Source organism: Furipterus horrens, unplaced genomic scaffold (assembly GCF_987537825.1).
Source record: "Furipterus horrens unplaced genomic scaffold, mFurHor1.1.pri manual_scaffold_3, whole genome shotgun sequence".
In the NCBI taxonomy this organism is placed as follows: Eukaryota; Metazoa; Chordata; class Mammalia; order Chiroptera; family Furipteridae; genus Furipterus; species Furipterus horrens.
In genome coordinates, this window is record NW_028327173.1 from 5,925,967 (window position 1) to 5,939,589 (window position 13,623).

Consider the following 13,623-nt stretch of genomic DNA (forward strand, 5'->3'; position numbering starts at 1 on the left):
ACCTCACATTTATGAATCCTCACTCGAGAATGTGTTTATTGATTTGAGAGAGAGAAACATCACTGTAAGAGAGAAATATTGATTGGTTGCCCCCTGTACATACCCCAACTGGGGATCGAACCCACAACCGAGGTATGTACCCTAACCGGGGATTGAACCCATAACCTTTTTTGGTGTACGAGATGGCACTCCAACCAACTGAGCAACCTGGTCAGGGCTAAACCTTGCATTTAAACCTCACAACTACTCTGTGAGGTTGGGGCTATGGCCCCTGCTGTATGAATGGGGGGACTGAGGCTTGGAGATCACCCCCTCACACACACCCCTTCCACCCTCCCGGTCCATGTTCTTTCCTGTGGAAGGCCTGGGACTGCCTCGCCCCCCAACTCCCCACGCCCACCCTGCCCAGCTTGCCCCTGGAGACCAGACAGCTGCAGGGTTAGTGGGCAGGGCAGCTACAGGAGGGCAGGGTGGACTTGCTATGGCAGGGGCAGCAGAGTAGGGAAACTCTGCCAGAGGTCTGTCTTGTGTGGCATTGGGGACTGTCCCAGGAGGCTAGAGACTGGGATTCCCCCACAGAGCAGTGGGGACGAGAGGCCAGAGGCGCCTGTCTCTCAGGTGCAGTGGAAATTGACCGGAAGACCGATTCCTCCAGGAAGAGGTACTCTGTTCTCAGACCTCTGCACACCTTGGGGACTTGGGGGGACGTAAGAGGATGAGGAGGAGGAGGAGGAGGAGTGGCTCATGTGCTTACTTTTAATTGTAAAAGAAATACGTGCTTGTTTAAAAATGCGGACTACAGAAGTATATAAAGTGAAAAATTTGAGAGCCCTTATCTGCGTTCTCTTTGACCCATCGCTCAGAAATTAACTGTCACGTATTCTTATGGAAGGCACAGTAAGGAATGGCGAGGGACACTGCTGTCCCTACACACGCGCGCGCGCGCATTCTTCCCCAGCGCTGGTGAACCACTGAGCTGGGTCTGGGGTCTGCAGAGAGCTTGGCTGGGGGTGGCGGTGGGGGGCAACCCAGCTGCCCCGCCCAATGAAACCCCGGAGGGGCGGGAGCAGGCGAAACGCAAAGGGCCCTTCCAAGAGCGGCCGCCAGGGGGCGCGCTCAGGGTTAAGCGTGGAGCTCCGCGCTTTGTCCCTCCGTGCGGCCCGTCGCCCGGCGCCGCGGCGGGAAAATCGGACTGCGCCGCGGTCGCCCTCTTTGCGCGCTCGCACGCCTGTCTGCGTCTTCGCTGTGATGGAGGTGGAGGAGGTGGAGGATGTGGAGGAGGAGGGGGCCGAGGAGCAGCAGCGCTTCTCCCATCGACAGGTACAGGAGAACCGCGTCCCTGTTGGCCTGGGGGAGGACGGTGTCGAGTGTCTGGCGACGAAAAGCCCCGGAAGCCTCGCCCGTTCTTGCCTCGCTGTGCGCCTCCCAGGGGCAGGGGCGCGCCCAGGCCGGCTCGGGCGCCCGCGCATGCGCCGGCTTGGCTGCGGCGCGGGCGCTGGGCGGCGGTTTCCACGGTAACGTGCGTAGGAGGAAGGTTTCCCACGGCGTGGGCCGCGCCCCGCGTCTGGCGGCTGGGGCTGGCCTGGTGGCCTCTCGACAGCCGCAGTCTCCCTTCCCGGACAGGGTTGTTGCGAGGATGGGGTGTGCACGTTACGGGGAATCCAGGCAAAGCGCTCAGCGCGGCGCCCGGCGCGCGGCACGAGCCCTGCGGTGTTGGCGTCCCGCGGATCGGCCTCGCAGCTGAGCGCAAACCCGCGCCATCCGGGGCGGGGTGCATCCTGCGGGCGTACGTTCGCTTCTCGGCCCCGCAGCGTCAGGGTGGTGTTGACTTGGCCAAACTCAGCCTCCCTACAGGGAAGGTCGGAGCGCTAATAACCGCCGGTGGCGGTCGTTGCGGGTCTTCAGCCCTCCCCGGAGTCAGCCGGGAACAAGTACAGGGTGGCCGAGCCCTGAGAACGGAGCAGGGCGCCGTGCAGAGGTGGGAAGCAAGCGCCAGGCGGCAGCCTCGCAGGATTAACTGCAGGGACACGTGCGTGAGCTCGGTACGCGGGAGTGCCCTTCCTGTGAAGTGTCACGCTTTGGAAGCGGTTCACCCACCCCTTCCTTTTATTTTGAGAAGCCTTCGGAAAGAGTTGCAGGACTAACGTTCTCAACACCCAGGCACTGCCCACCTCCGTTCACCAGTTAACTTTTTGCTGTTTTTGCTCCTTTTTTAATTATGTAATAATTAATTGCAAATATCTTGACATTTCACCTTTACATTTTAATACTTTGGCATGGCTCTCCCAACCTCTGACATAATCTCCATCATTAATTACACTCAGGAAGTTCAGTAGTGATGACGTTATCGTCAGGTACTGCTCAGTCCACAGTCACATGTTCCTCGTCCCAACAATGTTCCTTTCAGTGGCCCTTTTTTCCTTCATCCAGGACCTGACTGAGGATCACGCACTGCATTCGCAGTCCTGTCTCTTTGGTCGTCCCTGGAACTGTGTCTTTCATGACACTGATGTCTTTGAACAGCCCGTTCATGGCGGAGGTGTAGGGAGAGACAAACTCTGGCGATCAGGGGCTGTCCTTTCCACTTCTGTATTCTCAGCCCCTGGCACCGAGCCTGGCTGTCTGTAAACCCTAAATGCTTACTGATTAAATGAGTAAGGCTCTAGAGATGGGCTGAGAGCATTTAAAAAAATTATTACATTTATGTAGGTTTCAAGTGTACACTTCTACAATACATCATCTGTATATTGCATATATATGTGCCCACCCCCCAAAGTCAGATCTGTCGCCATACCTGACCCCCGTTACCACCTTCTGGACTGAGAAATGGGAACCGCATCTCTGCGCAGTGGTGAGCAGGTTGAGCGCTGTCCCTTCAGGCAGCCAGCCGTTCTTGGCATTAGATGGATAGCAGTGAACAGACTGGGGGGGTCTGTCCGTGGGGAGTTCAGGGGTAATGACTTGCCCTGCGTGTCTCAGCGGCGTGGAAGAAGGCTCTTAGTCCAGTCCAGGAGGCTTGCGGGGAGGAGGAACCAAGAAAACTGGCTGGAGCCCTGTCCCATTCTCTCACCCCTCACCCCACTCCCACACAGACCTAAAAATGAGGACCTTGGAGGGTCTTTATCCCTCCCAGGTGATGGTCCTTTATGTCTCCACCCAAAGCCTCAGTTTACCTAGTCTTGTCTGAAACTAAGGAAGGGAGGTGCCTTCCCTGCCTGTCCCTTACTCCAGGGTCCTGGACTTGAGTTCGTGCCTCTCCTGCGGACACGTGCTCTCCGGGGTTCAGCTGTCACCACGTCCCCTGCAGCTCTGTCTCCAGCACGGAGACGAAACACACGCAAGTTTGTTGGCGTGAGACGAAAGCCTTGTTTAGCTTTTTTTGCTTCTCTCCCCTTCCGCGTGGGGAAGACACATGTTCCCTGGAATCTGGGGGGGTTGCTGAGGGGCTGTGAGGGTCCTGCCGAGGTGGGTTCGCCAACCAGCCCTCGAAGGCGGGTCTTACGTGCCCGCAGAGCCTTCTGGTGTCGCCTGATCATTTGTCCTTTGTCACGTGCGGCTGTGGGATGGGGTCCTTTTGCATTTACTTGATTAACCTCCATCCAGGCAAAAAAAATCCCCGTCTGGCTTTTCGTGTGTCCCCCAAGCACCTGGCATGTCCTGTACTCAGCGGGAACCTGGCGCCTGTTGGTGGACTGAGTCGAGTCACGCAGATAACTCGCAAGTGCCACCTGACTTCTCTCCCCGCGGGCCTGCCGTCGCAGTCCCTGATCTTCACTTGACCTAAATCGTAACCGTTAACCACGAAGGAGTGTTTCTACAAGTCCCACTGCGGAGGGCCTCGTTGATTTATCAGTACACATGGACGGTCGCTGAGCCATCATGGAAAGCGCTGCAGGAATTAGGCCGAGCAGAGCCTGGCCTTGGTCTTCGTCTTTAAATATGTGAAAAGCTCTTCTCTGCAACCCCCTCACGAGGCACTTCGGTTTTTGCTTCAGAGGCTGCAGGCCGCGGTCCACTACACCGTGGGCCGTCTGTGCGAGGAGGTTGCCTCGGACAAGCAGGTGCCGCTCAGCAAACAGACCATCGCAGCGATTTCGGAGGTGACCTTCCGACAGTGCGGTACGAAGCCCTGGCCTCCCTGCATGTCCCAGAAGTCCCAGAGGGGGCCTTCGCCTGGAGAAGTGGGTGGTGGGTGCCGTGGAGCATGTCACCTCCAGGGAGCTCTGTCCCCTCACCCTGTTCATGAAACAGTCTTTTTCTTGGCTGTCAGAGGTGGATAGTTTATGAAAGAACTATTTTTTTCCATTACACTAACACTGGGGCATTAGCACCTTTATTTTATTGTTTTAAACTGCCTGGAACATGAGACATTAAATTTTTTATTTCATTGCTTTATAACATTTTTATGCCACCTGTAGTTGACTTGACAGTGAAACGTGTGGCAGAGGAATTTGCTTGACTTCCCAGGAGATTAATGTCCTCGCCAGCCCCGACTTGGAACAACAGGGTGTGAAGTTAAGGGATAGTTTCCAGAATGAAGGGTGTAGCCCCAGTTTCCAGAAAGCTTGGAGTGAGGGGCCCTTGGTGCCGGAAGGACACGGAGGTCACGGGGAATCGGGGCCCAGGGCGCTGCAGCCCCGGCCGCGGTGGGCCGCCGAGGGCCTGTGCTCGCTGTGCAGACGGGGGCTTCCCTCTCCTCTGCAATGAGACCGAAATAAGCTGACGCCCCTCTCTTCTTCTCTTGCAGAAAATTTTGCCAAAGACCTTGAAATGTTTGCAAGGTGGGTAAAGAGCTTGATTATCTGCTGCGTGTCTTTTTGCATTTCATTGATTCTCTCCATCTGGTGGTATATTTCAGGAGGGCTTTATTCATCTTTTTTTTTTATATTTATTTTGTGGAGGCTCATCTCTAATCAAGAGATTCCGCAAGAATATAACATCTGCCATAATCATGCCCATTCAGACTTGATTTAGCATTTTTTGATGTTTTCCAAGTATTTTTTGTGAAGAGAACGGAATTTATTCAGTTCCAGGCTAGAAAGGCATGAATGATGCCTTTAAGACCATTTATTTGTGCAGGACGGTGCGGTGCTGGGGCCGGGTCCCACGCTCAGCTCCGGGGTGCGTGCTGGCAGGTGGCGGGACAATGGCCGCGTGGGGCCGCGTCAGGCCGCATTTGCTGCGTTTGTTCCGAGGGAGACGCACGCTCCTTGAAAAGTGGGCGACTTGCTTTCCGCTGGTAAAGCTTTAGCTTTTACAGGTGATTTATGCTCATCCCTTCAATTAGCGCCTCAGGTAACAGAGAACAATTTATGGAGCAGTTTGAATGACGAAGGCCCGGAAGGGCTGGAGCTCTCTGCTTTGCTCCCTCGCCCGCCGGGGGCTCCCGCACCCCAAGCTTCTCACCTTGCTCCCTGCGGCTCTTTGTTTCGCGGCGGATATTGTGAATGAAATAAAGCAGCAGGCTCTCAGGGGACAGGGTCTGAATCTTTCCTCTTCCTGGGTGTACGAGTCCCTAAAAACTGCTTAGCATCTCCAGCTTGGCCAAAAGGGATAAGATGCTGATAGCTCAGGTGGTTTATTCCTTGTTAGTTCAGGCAGTCGCCCCTTACCTGTGGCCCATTGGTCCCCCACCCCCGTGTCCCCTCTGACATACGTTTATCCCCTTTACTTGCCGTTTTCTTTCTTTCTTTTGAAAATACAACTCTTTTTTATTACAAAGGGAGACACAAAAGTGTAAATAAGTAGACAAATGGGTATTTGATCTGAGCGTCAAGTTTTATCCATATGGAGCAGGGCTTCTCCACTTTGGCACGATTGCCGTTTGGGGGCACGGCTCTCTGGGGTGGCGGGGACTGTCCCGTGCACTGTGGGAGGGTTATCAGCATCTCTGGATTCTGCCCCCCAGTAGTGTGGCCCTGGTTGGGCCTTTTTTTTTTTTTTTTCTTTTCCCATTTCTGTGTTGTGGGAAAAGGAAATGAACACCTTTAAGTGCTTCTGCAAAAATATTAGAAATAAGAATGAAATTAGAAAGATGAGCATTGTACTCATTAAGCTTTCGGTTCCTCTGTATTTTTATGATTACATTAAAAGGCTGATTTTCTTTTCCCGGGTACTGGGGGCAGAGTGGCGTGTATGCGTCACTTAGACTGGAAGCTGTCCCGGCAGGACGTCGCCTGCCACAGAAAGGAGCCTTGGGGAGGCCCTCGGCTGCTGCTCTCCGGGGGCCGGTGGAGGCCCAGTCCCTGAGAGCCGCGCCGCGCGTGCCCGGGTGTCCGCCTGTCCCCCGCCGCCCCTCCAAGAGCCCCGAGGGAATGCAAGATCGGGTTTTCTTTGAAGACCCATCCTTTGTCTGAGTTTTACGTGGGTTTTCGTAATATTCCAGTTTGTTCTCATATTTAAAACCCCCTGATTTAAGGTTTATCACTGAATAAAACCGATATTCTCAGAAGGCCCACTTGGGTTACCCTGTGGCTTTGGGTTTTCCCTGTCACCCAGCCTCTGCTTCTGGGACTGTGGTCCCTGGGGGTGTGTGGCACGGGTGCCTCCCACAGTAATCAGCTGTGGAACGTTAAGCAGCTGCCGGAAACACTGTGTCAGTGAGAAGGTACATTTAATTCAGAATAATCAAGTCCCCTATAAACTTCGGAAAAATCTCTCAAGCGAAGTTATGAATTTCCCTTAGTTAGCTGTGAAATCTCCAGTCTTGTTAATGTGTTAAGGATGGAACGTTTTGAAGTAGATATTCTATAGTAAGTCTATTTTAGGAACATTTTGGGAATAATCTTTAGAACTAGTGTTGCTAAAAGTGTTACAGAAAAATATCGCTTTGCTGTTTTCCGTGGAGTCAGAGGTTGGCTTTAGCAGCGTCTCTGATGTGCAGTGGCCCCGCCGGGGGCCCAGGTGACAAGCCGAGGGGCCGAGGGGCTGGGCTTTGCCGTTCCCGGAACGCCCCGTGAGAGCCGACCAGCTGGCCCCCCTCCGTAAGCAGCTCCGCAGGCTGCGCCTTCCCCTCGTCCTTTCCCTGCGTCTGACGGGGGAGGACGGGCCCACTGGGCGGCCGGGTCGGGGGTGGAGGTGAGGCCGACACGCGGGACACCTGCGGGCTGGCTTCGCACTTGGTGGCTGCTGCTGTGTCACCTGTCTGACTTCTTTCCCTCTTCACCTTGGTCCTGGCAGGTGGCTGATTGGAAGTCATTTCCTGAAATGGATGTTGTCTCAGGGCAGGCAGATATTGTCCATGGTGATGACACATGCTATTTGGACACTTAGCAGGACGTGAAGGAACAATTTGGCCAGATTATGGAGCATAATTTCTGTGTGACTGTCTTTAATTTGGCCAATATCCGGTGTTGACCTACTATGTGCTGGCCACTTTGTTCGTTCTTAGGGATACAAAGATTCCTACCTATACCTACGTGCAAAGTTCCTACTTACTTTTAGAGGAAGTTAGAAATGGCAAGAAAGGGTGTAGAGTAATAAATTATTGAATAGAGCTTAGTTATCTCAAATTAACCTTTTAAAGCAAAGATAAGGGGATTGGAATGAAAATTTGAGTCCAACTGAGGAGCAAGATGCAGACTCCAGGTTAAAGGATGTTCTTTGTTCTAACTAGGCTGTTGTCGGGGGTCTGCATGGCCTGCTCGGTGGGAGGTGGGGAGTTAGGAGGCGTCTGCAGGACCTTTTCCTATAACGGAGCCCCTGGAGAAGAGCTTCAGGGTCTTGGTCTAAGTGCAGCCATGCCTCATGGAAATTTCCTTTACTCTTCTATTTAATGTGGTGTGTGTGTGTGTGTGTGTGTGTCTTTCTCTCCCTTTTTCTCTTTATCCTTATCTGAGGATATTTTTTCATTGTTTTTTTTGGGGGGGTGGGTGGTTGGGGAAGAGAAACATTGATTGGTTGCCTTCTCGTATACATCCTGACTGGGGATCCAATCTGCAGGTTGGGTATTTGCCCCAACCGGGAATCGAACCCGCGACCTTTTGGTTCATGGGATGATGCTCCAGCCAACAGAGCCACACCAGCCAGGACTAATGTCTCTTTTAATACTGTATTTATTGCCGTGGCTAGTGCTTTGCAGTGTACTGAGCACCGACCTGTGAACTGAAAGGTCGCCGGTTCGATTCCCTGTCAGGGCACATGCCTGGGTTGCGGGCCAGGTCCCCAGTTGGGAGCGTGCGAGAGGGAACCAAGTGATATTTTTCTTACACGTTGATGTTTCTCTCCCTCTTTCTCCCTCCCTTCTCCTCTCTCTCAAAATAAATAAAATCTTTTTAAAAAATTCGAGAGAGAGGGAGAGAGAAACATCAATCTGTTCACTCATTTTTGCATTGATTGGTTGGTTCTTCTGTGTGCCTGGACCAGGGATCGAGCCCACAACCTTGGTGCACTGAGACGATGCTCTGACTAACTGAGCTACCTGGCCAGGGCCTTCGTGCCTCTTTTAAGCATGTGAGACTCTGCCGTTTCCCCTTTTCACTGAAGGGTGCAGTGACCTTGCTTCTTCTGTCGCGTTTGCCGTGACCGCTGTGACCCAGCGAGTCCTTCGGGAGGTCTAATGCCGCTGACTCCTCTCCATGCTTCTGTTCTCAGGCACCCTTGGCCCTCGAGGGGAGCGAACAGATGGGCTTATTTAATTGGCGTCCTGGCTAGTCACTTCGTTCATTTTCGTGTCACTGTTGCTTAATGACTTCGGTCTGAAAAGATGGGCTACTTAGAGATTCTGGCCAGCCTGAAGTCTGACCATGAACTTTTGTGTTCCATCAAAACTTTAAATGGTACCAAACGTGTTGGTGAATTGTTTCTGCCCTTTCTACAGGCACGCGAAAAGAAGCACAATTAACACGGAAGACGTGAAGCTCTTAGCCAGGAGGAGTAATTCACTGGTGAGAGATGAATTTCCTTCCTCACTCCCCTTTCCCATCAGAATACATTATTCCCAATTAATCACTTTTAGCCACGAAGTGATTCCCCAGGGCACCTTGCATTAAAAACGAGAGCTGGTTGAACCATTCAGCCCTGGCCGTAATTTATGGTCTTTCTTTCATTAAGATGGATCTTGCCAAGCCAATTTGAAATTTTCTAATCAGCACTCTCTGGGTTTCATAGTTTGCCTTTTTGTAATATCTCAGAACGTTGGTCCCATGTTTCATCTACAGCGTGATCTCAGAGACGGGGCACAGGCCGGAGTGCGTGGGCATCGTTTCGTTATTGTGCCCACAGTTTTCCTGAGGGGCCAGGCATGGAAGGAGTGTCTGCGGAACTGGGATGGGCAGAACATTTTCTGTCTTTTCAAAGAAACCTAGAAGTCATCTCAGCCAAGCCCTTATTTTACAAGTGTTGCCATGACCATCCCAGCCTCATGGCTGGGCCGATGGCAGATCCTCGCACCTGGGAGGTTGCCTGAGTTAAGTCTAATCCTGGCTGTGAAAATACTTTGTGCTGCTCCCGACAATGTGAGCTCCGCAAGGGCAGGGACTTCTGTCCCTTTCTACTCTGCTCCATCTGCGGTGCCTAGAACAGGGCCTGGTGCATAGTAGGTGCTCAATAAGTAGTTGTTGAATACATTTCTGCAGCAACTGCTATTCACAGGGTGCTTTGGTAGATACTTAATATATATTATCTAAACTCACAACCACCTTATAAGAGTTTTGTTTTGTTTTTAAAGATTTTCTTTATTTTTAGAGAGAGGGAGAAAAATGGGAGAGAAACACTGATGTGTCAGAGAAACATTGATCAGTTGCCTCTCACGCGCCCCCAACCGGGGACCTGGCCTGCAACCCAGGCCTGTGTCCTGACAGGGAATGGAACTGGCGACCTTTCAGTTCACAGGTCAGAACTCAATCTGCTGAGCCGCACCTGCCAGGGCCGCCCTGTGAGAGTTTAATATGACTTATTAGCCCATTTTACAGGCCGGACTACTGGAGTTGGTAACTTTTCAAAGTTAAAATATGAAGCTCTCTGGTTGACAACTGAACCTTGACCTTTTAACCCTGAATTAGTGTTGTTCCCACAGGGCTCTTTTTGGCCTTTGCTCTTTTAGCATTCGTTCTCCAAAGTTTAAGTCAAGGTTAAGGTGGCCAGGTAACAGAGTGGGGGTGCCTGGTGACACTGTGGGTCGGCGGGAAGGGACCTGTGTCCTCCTGAGTCTGTGCCACGCTGCTCCTGGTCAGCTGCAGCCAGCGGCTTCCGTCTCTGGCAAAGGAGCGGCCGGTGCCGGTCCTCCCGGAGCGTCGGCTGCAGAGCTAGCCGCTGCTGCTGCGTGCCCGTTTACTCCAGAGTGCTGTTTGCGTTCTGGACTCTTCATTTCTTTCATCTGACGGCAGCTGATTAAGGAAGACACGCGGCTAAGTTTGCACATGGACTAAATTCTCCTTCAAGGCGGGGACCGTGTCTTGTTTATCTTGTATCCCCCGTGTGTGGTACATAGTAGCTGCTCAGCAATTTTAGTTGGATAAATTTAGAGGGACATTGACCAGATCTGTGCTTTGTAAAGTGTCTCTGTGATTGGCATGCCTTCTGCAAGCTCCCAGTTTTCCTTGATTACTCAAGGAACTCATTCCGTTTGGTGGCACGCGTGGCCGTGGGGCGCTGGCTTCTGCAGTTGATTCCTGCTGCGAGAAGGGATGGGAAGCGCTGTTTCACCGTGGGGAGTGCGACCTGGCTTCCCACCCGAACGTCTGGGTGGGAGTGGTGGGGGGGGTGTAGATTCTTCCTCCCCCCAGGCTTATAGAACGGCTTTACAGCCAGATAAAAATATAATTAAAAACTTTTTTTTGTAGCTAAAATACATCACAGAGAAAAATGAAGAGATTGCTCAGTTTAACACAGAACGAAAAACAAAGAAGAAAAAGAAGCTGCAGGACGAAAACAGGAGCTCGACGGAGCCAGCAGAGGCTGGAGGGGCAGAAGGTGAGGCGTAAGCCGGCGCCACTTGGGGACCGCAGCCCTCGGCAGGCAGGGCCACCAGGAGTGCAGATTGCCACAGCGGGTTTTGAAGGAAGAAGTGCAGATTTAAAAAAAAGAAACAGGTGAGGGAGCTTTCTGTGCTGTGTTCTCCGAGCCTTGACCGCAGAAGCTGGTTAAAAAGAGAACTGGCAACTCTTAAGCAAAATGCCCCCATCCCGTGTCCCCCGGAAACACACAGAAAAGGTTTGTGTTTGAATGGTATATGTTGGAAATTATATTTATTGCAGTTAATAAAATTGTGTCAGCAGTTTAAATACGGATTGTTTGTTTTTTCAAGCAAATACCCTAGTTATTTCTTTATTCTTCTACATACTTTTTCAGGCTGACAATTCCTGAAAGATGAATAAAGCTGTGTTTATCTAATTCTTTTGATTATCAGTGTTTTAAACCATGTCACTGGGGATCACAGGGTGAAAGGCTGATGCTGGGAAATGACCCTTTTACTTTTGAAAGGTGATTTTTTTTCAGAAACAGTTTTATGTGATCGTCCCTCAGGCTGACTTGTCATTAAACTGTGGTTCTGCTTTGCTTGAGAGCAGAGCCTCGTCTCGGACTGCGCCAGCCACATCGGTGTGCTGTCCTCTGTCTTAGTTTGTGACCAGGGATGCTTCAGGGGCCCCAGTCCAGCTCTCTCCTTTGGGGGGCTTCTGAGAGGGCCAGGGCGTGCCTTGGCGTGCCTTTCCCTGTTGGGGCAGGAGGGGTGAAGAGAAGGGACTGGCATTTGCGGAGCCTGGGTCCCCCGCGTGGTGTCTCCCGGGTCCCCACACCTGCTCAGGGCGTATGTGACTCCGCCTTTTACCGAGGAGCAAGCTGAAGAGGTTAACCCGCTGCCCAGGATCTGCCGACTAATGGAAACTAGGTACACGTGGGGTCCTGACTTGAGAGGCGGGGGTAAGAGGAAAAAGGGCGTGCGTTTTGGATGCAATTTTTACCATCGGTATCCAGATATGATTATCACAAGGCATCTCAGAGTCTGTCAAAAAGACATAAAGCTTTGAATTTAAACTTTGGTTTCAGCTTCTGCAAATAATGAATCATGTGATCTCATGTTAATTGTAACATCCGTGTGTCACATCAGTGAAGGAAAAGGGAATCGTGCAGCCTTCCACCCTTACAGTACATTCAAGCCAGAGCTCTGTGTGTTAGTTCCTTTTTCTAATTAAATTTATTGGGGCGACACTTCAGTAAGATCACATGGGTTTCACGTGTACATTTCTATGATACGTGATCTATACACGGCACTGTGTCCGCCACCCAAAGCCAAACCGTGCTCTGTCACCACACGTTAGGCCCGTCCCCACGCGCCCGCCCCAGTATGTTAGTTTCATTATCAGGACAGCTCTCCTCACACTCCTCGTCACGGACAGTTTAAGAGACTAGACACTGGACTTCTCCTAAGGGTGACAAAACCAGGTTGCATCCTCCCTTTGCCACTAGGAGCTGTTTGACTTTCTGAAACTTGGTGGTCATATCAGTGATACAGGGTGGAAAATTACCTTTGCAGGAAGGTTACAGGTGACATAAGAGGAAATGGGTAGAGCCATCATAATGCATCCGACTCCTACAGGTGTCTGTAGCCCCGGAGAGGGTGGGCATGTGACCCACCCCGGGTGCGCCGTGGGCACTCTGGCCCTGATTAGTGGGTTGGAGGGGCCCCGCCCTGCCGGCCTAAGTGTGCTGACATGACGCTTCCACGCCACATGAGGGAGTGGACTTGGTGTTCATGTCACCTTCTGACTTAATTAGGATATTTATATATGGCCTATTCATAATTTAGACGCGCGGTCTTACGTTTTGGGGGGATTGTAACACGGGAGGCCAGACTTGGTCAGGAATGGCAGGTTTCTCCCTGTGTTCTCATGAGCTGCTGCTTCCCCAGCACACATTCCACTCGGGTGCGTTTCTCCGGACGTCCGAGGCGATGCCAGGCACCCTTTGCATTTCCGTCCTTGGTGACAGCTGGCGGCACGGAGTGCGGGGGCTCTCTCTCCTGGGCCTGCTTCCTCAGGGCCCGGGGAGCCCGTCTGCACCTCAGCTAGACCTGCTGACCCTGTGACCCCATGGCTAACCATGAAGGAGCAGGTGTCTTTGAAATAAATATGGCCTGGTAACACAGGCGGGGGCCAATTTACATTTTAATATTTGCTGTCTTCCTTGTAGGCCAGTTCCTTCAAAAGCTTGGAATGAAAGACCCGGTGTTGATTTTTATTACTGAAACGATGAGCCAGGCAAGCGTTAGAGCGTCCCTTTCTGCACACGGCAGCAGCTGGGACGCGCTGGGGAAGGTCTGCCCTGCCTCGCACACAGCTGACATCCAGGGGAAGTTCATCGGGACCCGCTTATTCCCTTTCCTGAACTGTGGAGTCTGAAAGAACGCTTAGAGGTCACACGGTCCATCTTCCCACCAGCTGGGAGCCCCTTCCACCGCGTAACTGCCATAGGGTTCCCCAGGCTCTGCTGCACCCCAGGGACAGGGACCCTCTCTGTTACTGGACACTAATGATTGCAAGTTTCTTCTGCTCATAGAGAGAAGTCTCCCGCTTGCTAAGCTCTATCTCGGTCCTGTTCTGCCCTTTAGAAAGAGCAGCCTTTGTTTCCCGAAATAATCCAACACGGAATTCATTTTAATCAGAGTTCCCATTGTACCTCTTTCTA

The 13,623-nt window shown here is 52.1% G+C and overlaps 1 protein-coding gene across 1 annotated transcript; it reads left to right on the forward strand.

Moving 5' to 3' along the window:
* Nucleotides 1-1,154: 1,154 nt before the first annotated feature.
* On the forward strand, nt 1,155-11,222 carry CENPS (centromere protein S). Its single transcript, XM_090271451.1, has 5 exons — nt 1,155-1,320; nt 3,996-4,119; nt 4,748-4,781; nt 8,819-8,885; nt 10,782-11,222. Exons 1-5 carry the CDS (start codon nt 1,249-1,251, stop codon nt 10,920-10,922), a joined length of 438 nt encoding a protein of 145 aa, XP_090127577.1. The 5' UTR covers nt 1,155-1,248; the 3' UTR covers nt 10,923-11,222.
* Nucleotides 11,223-13,623: the final 2,401 nt, after the last annotated feature.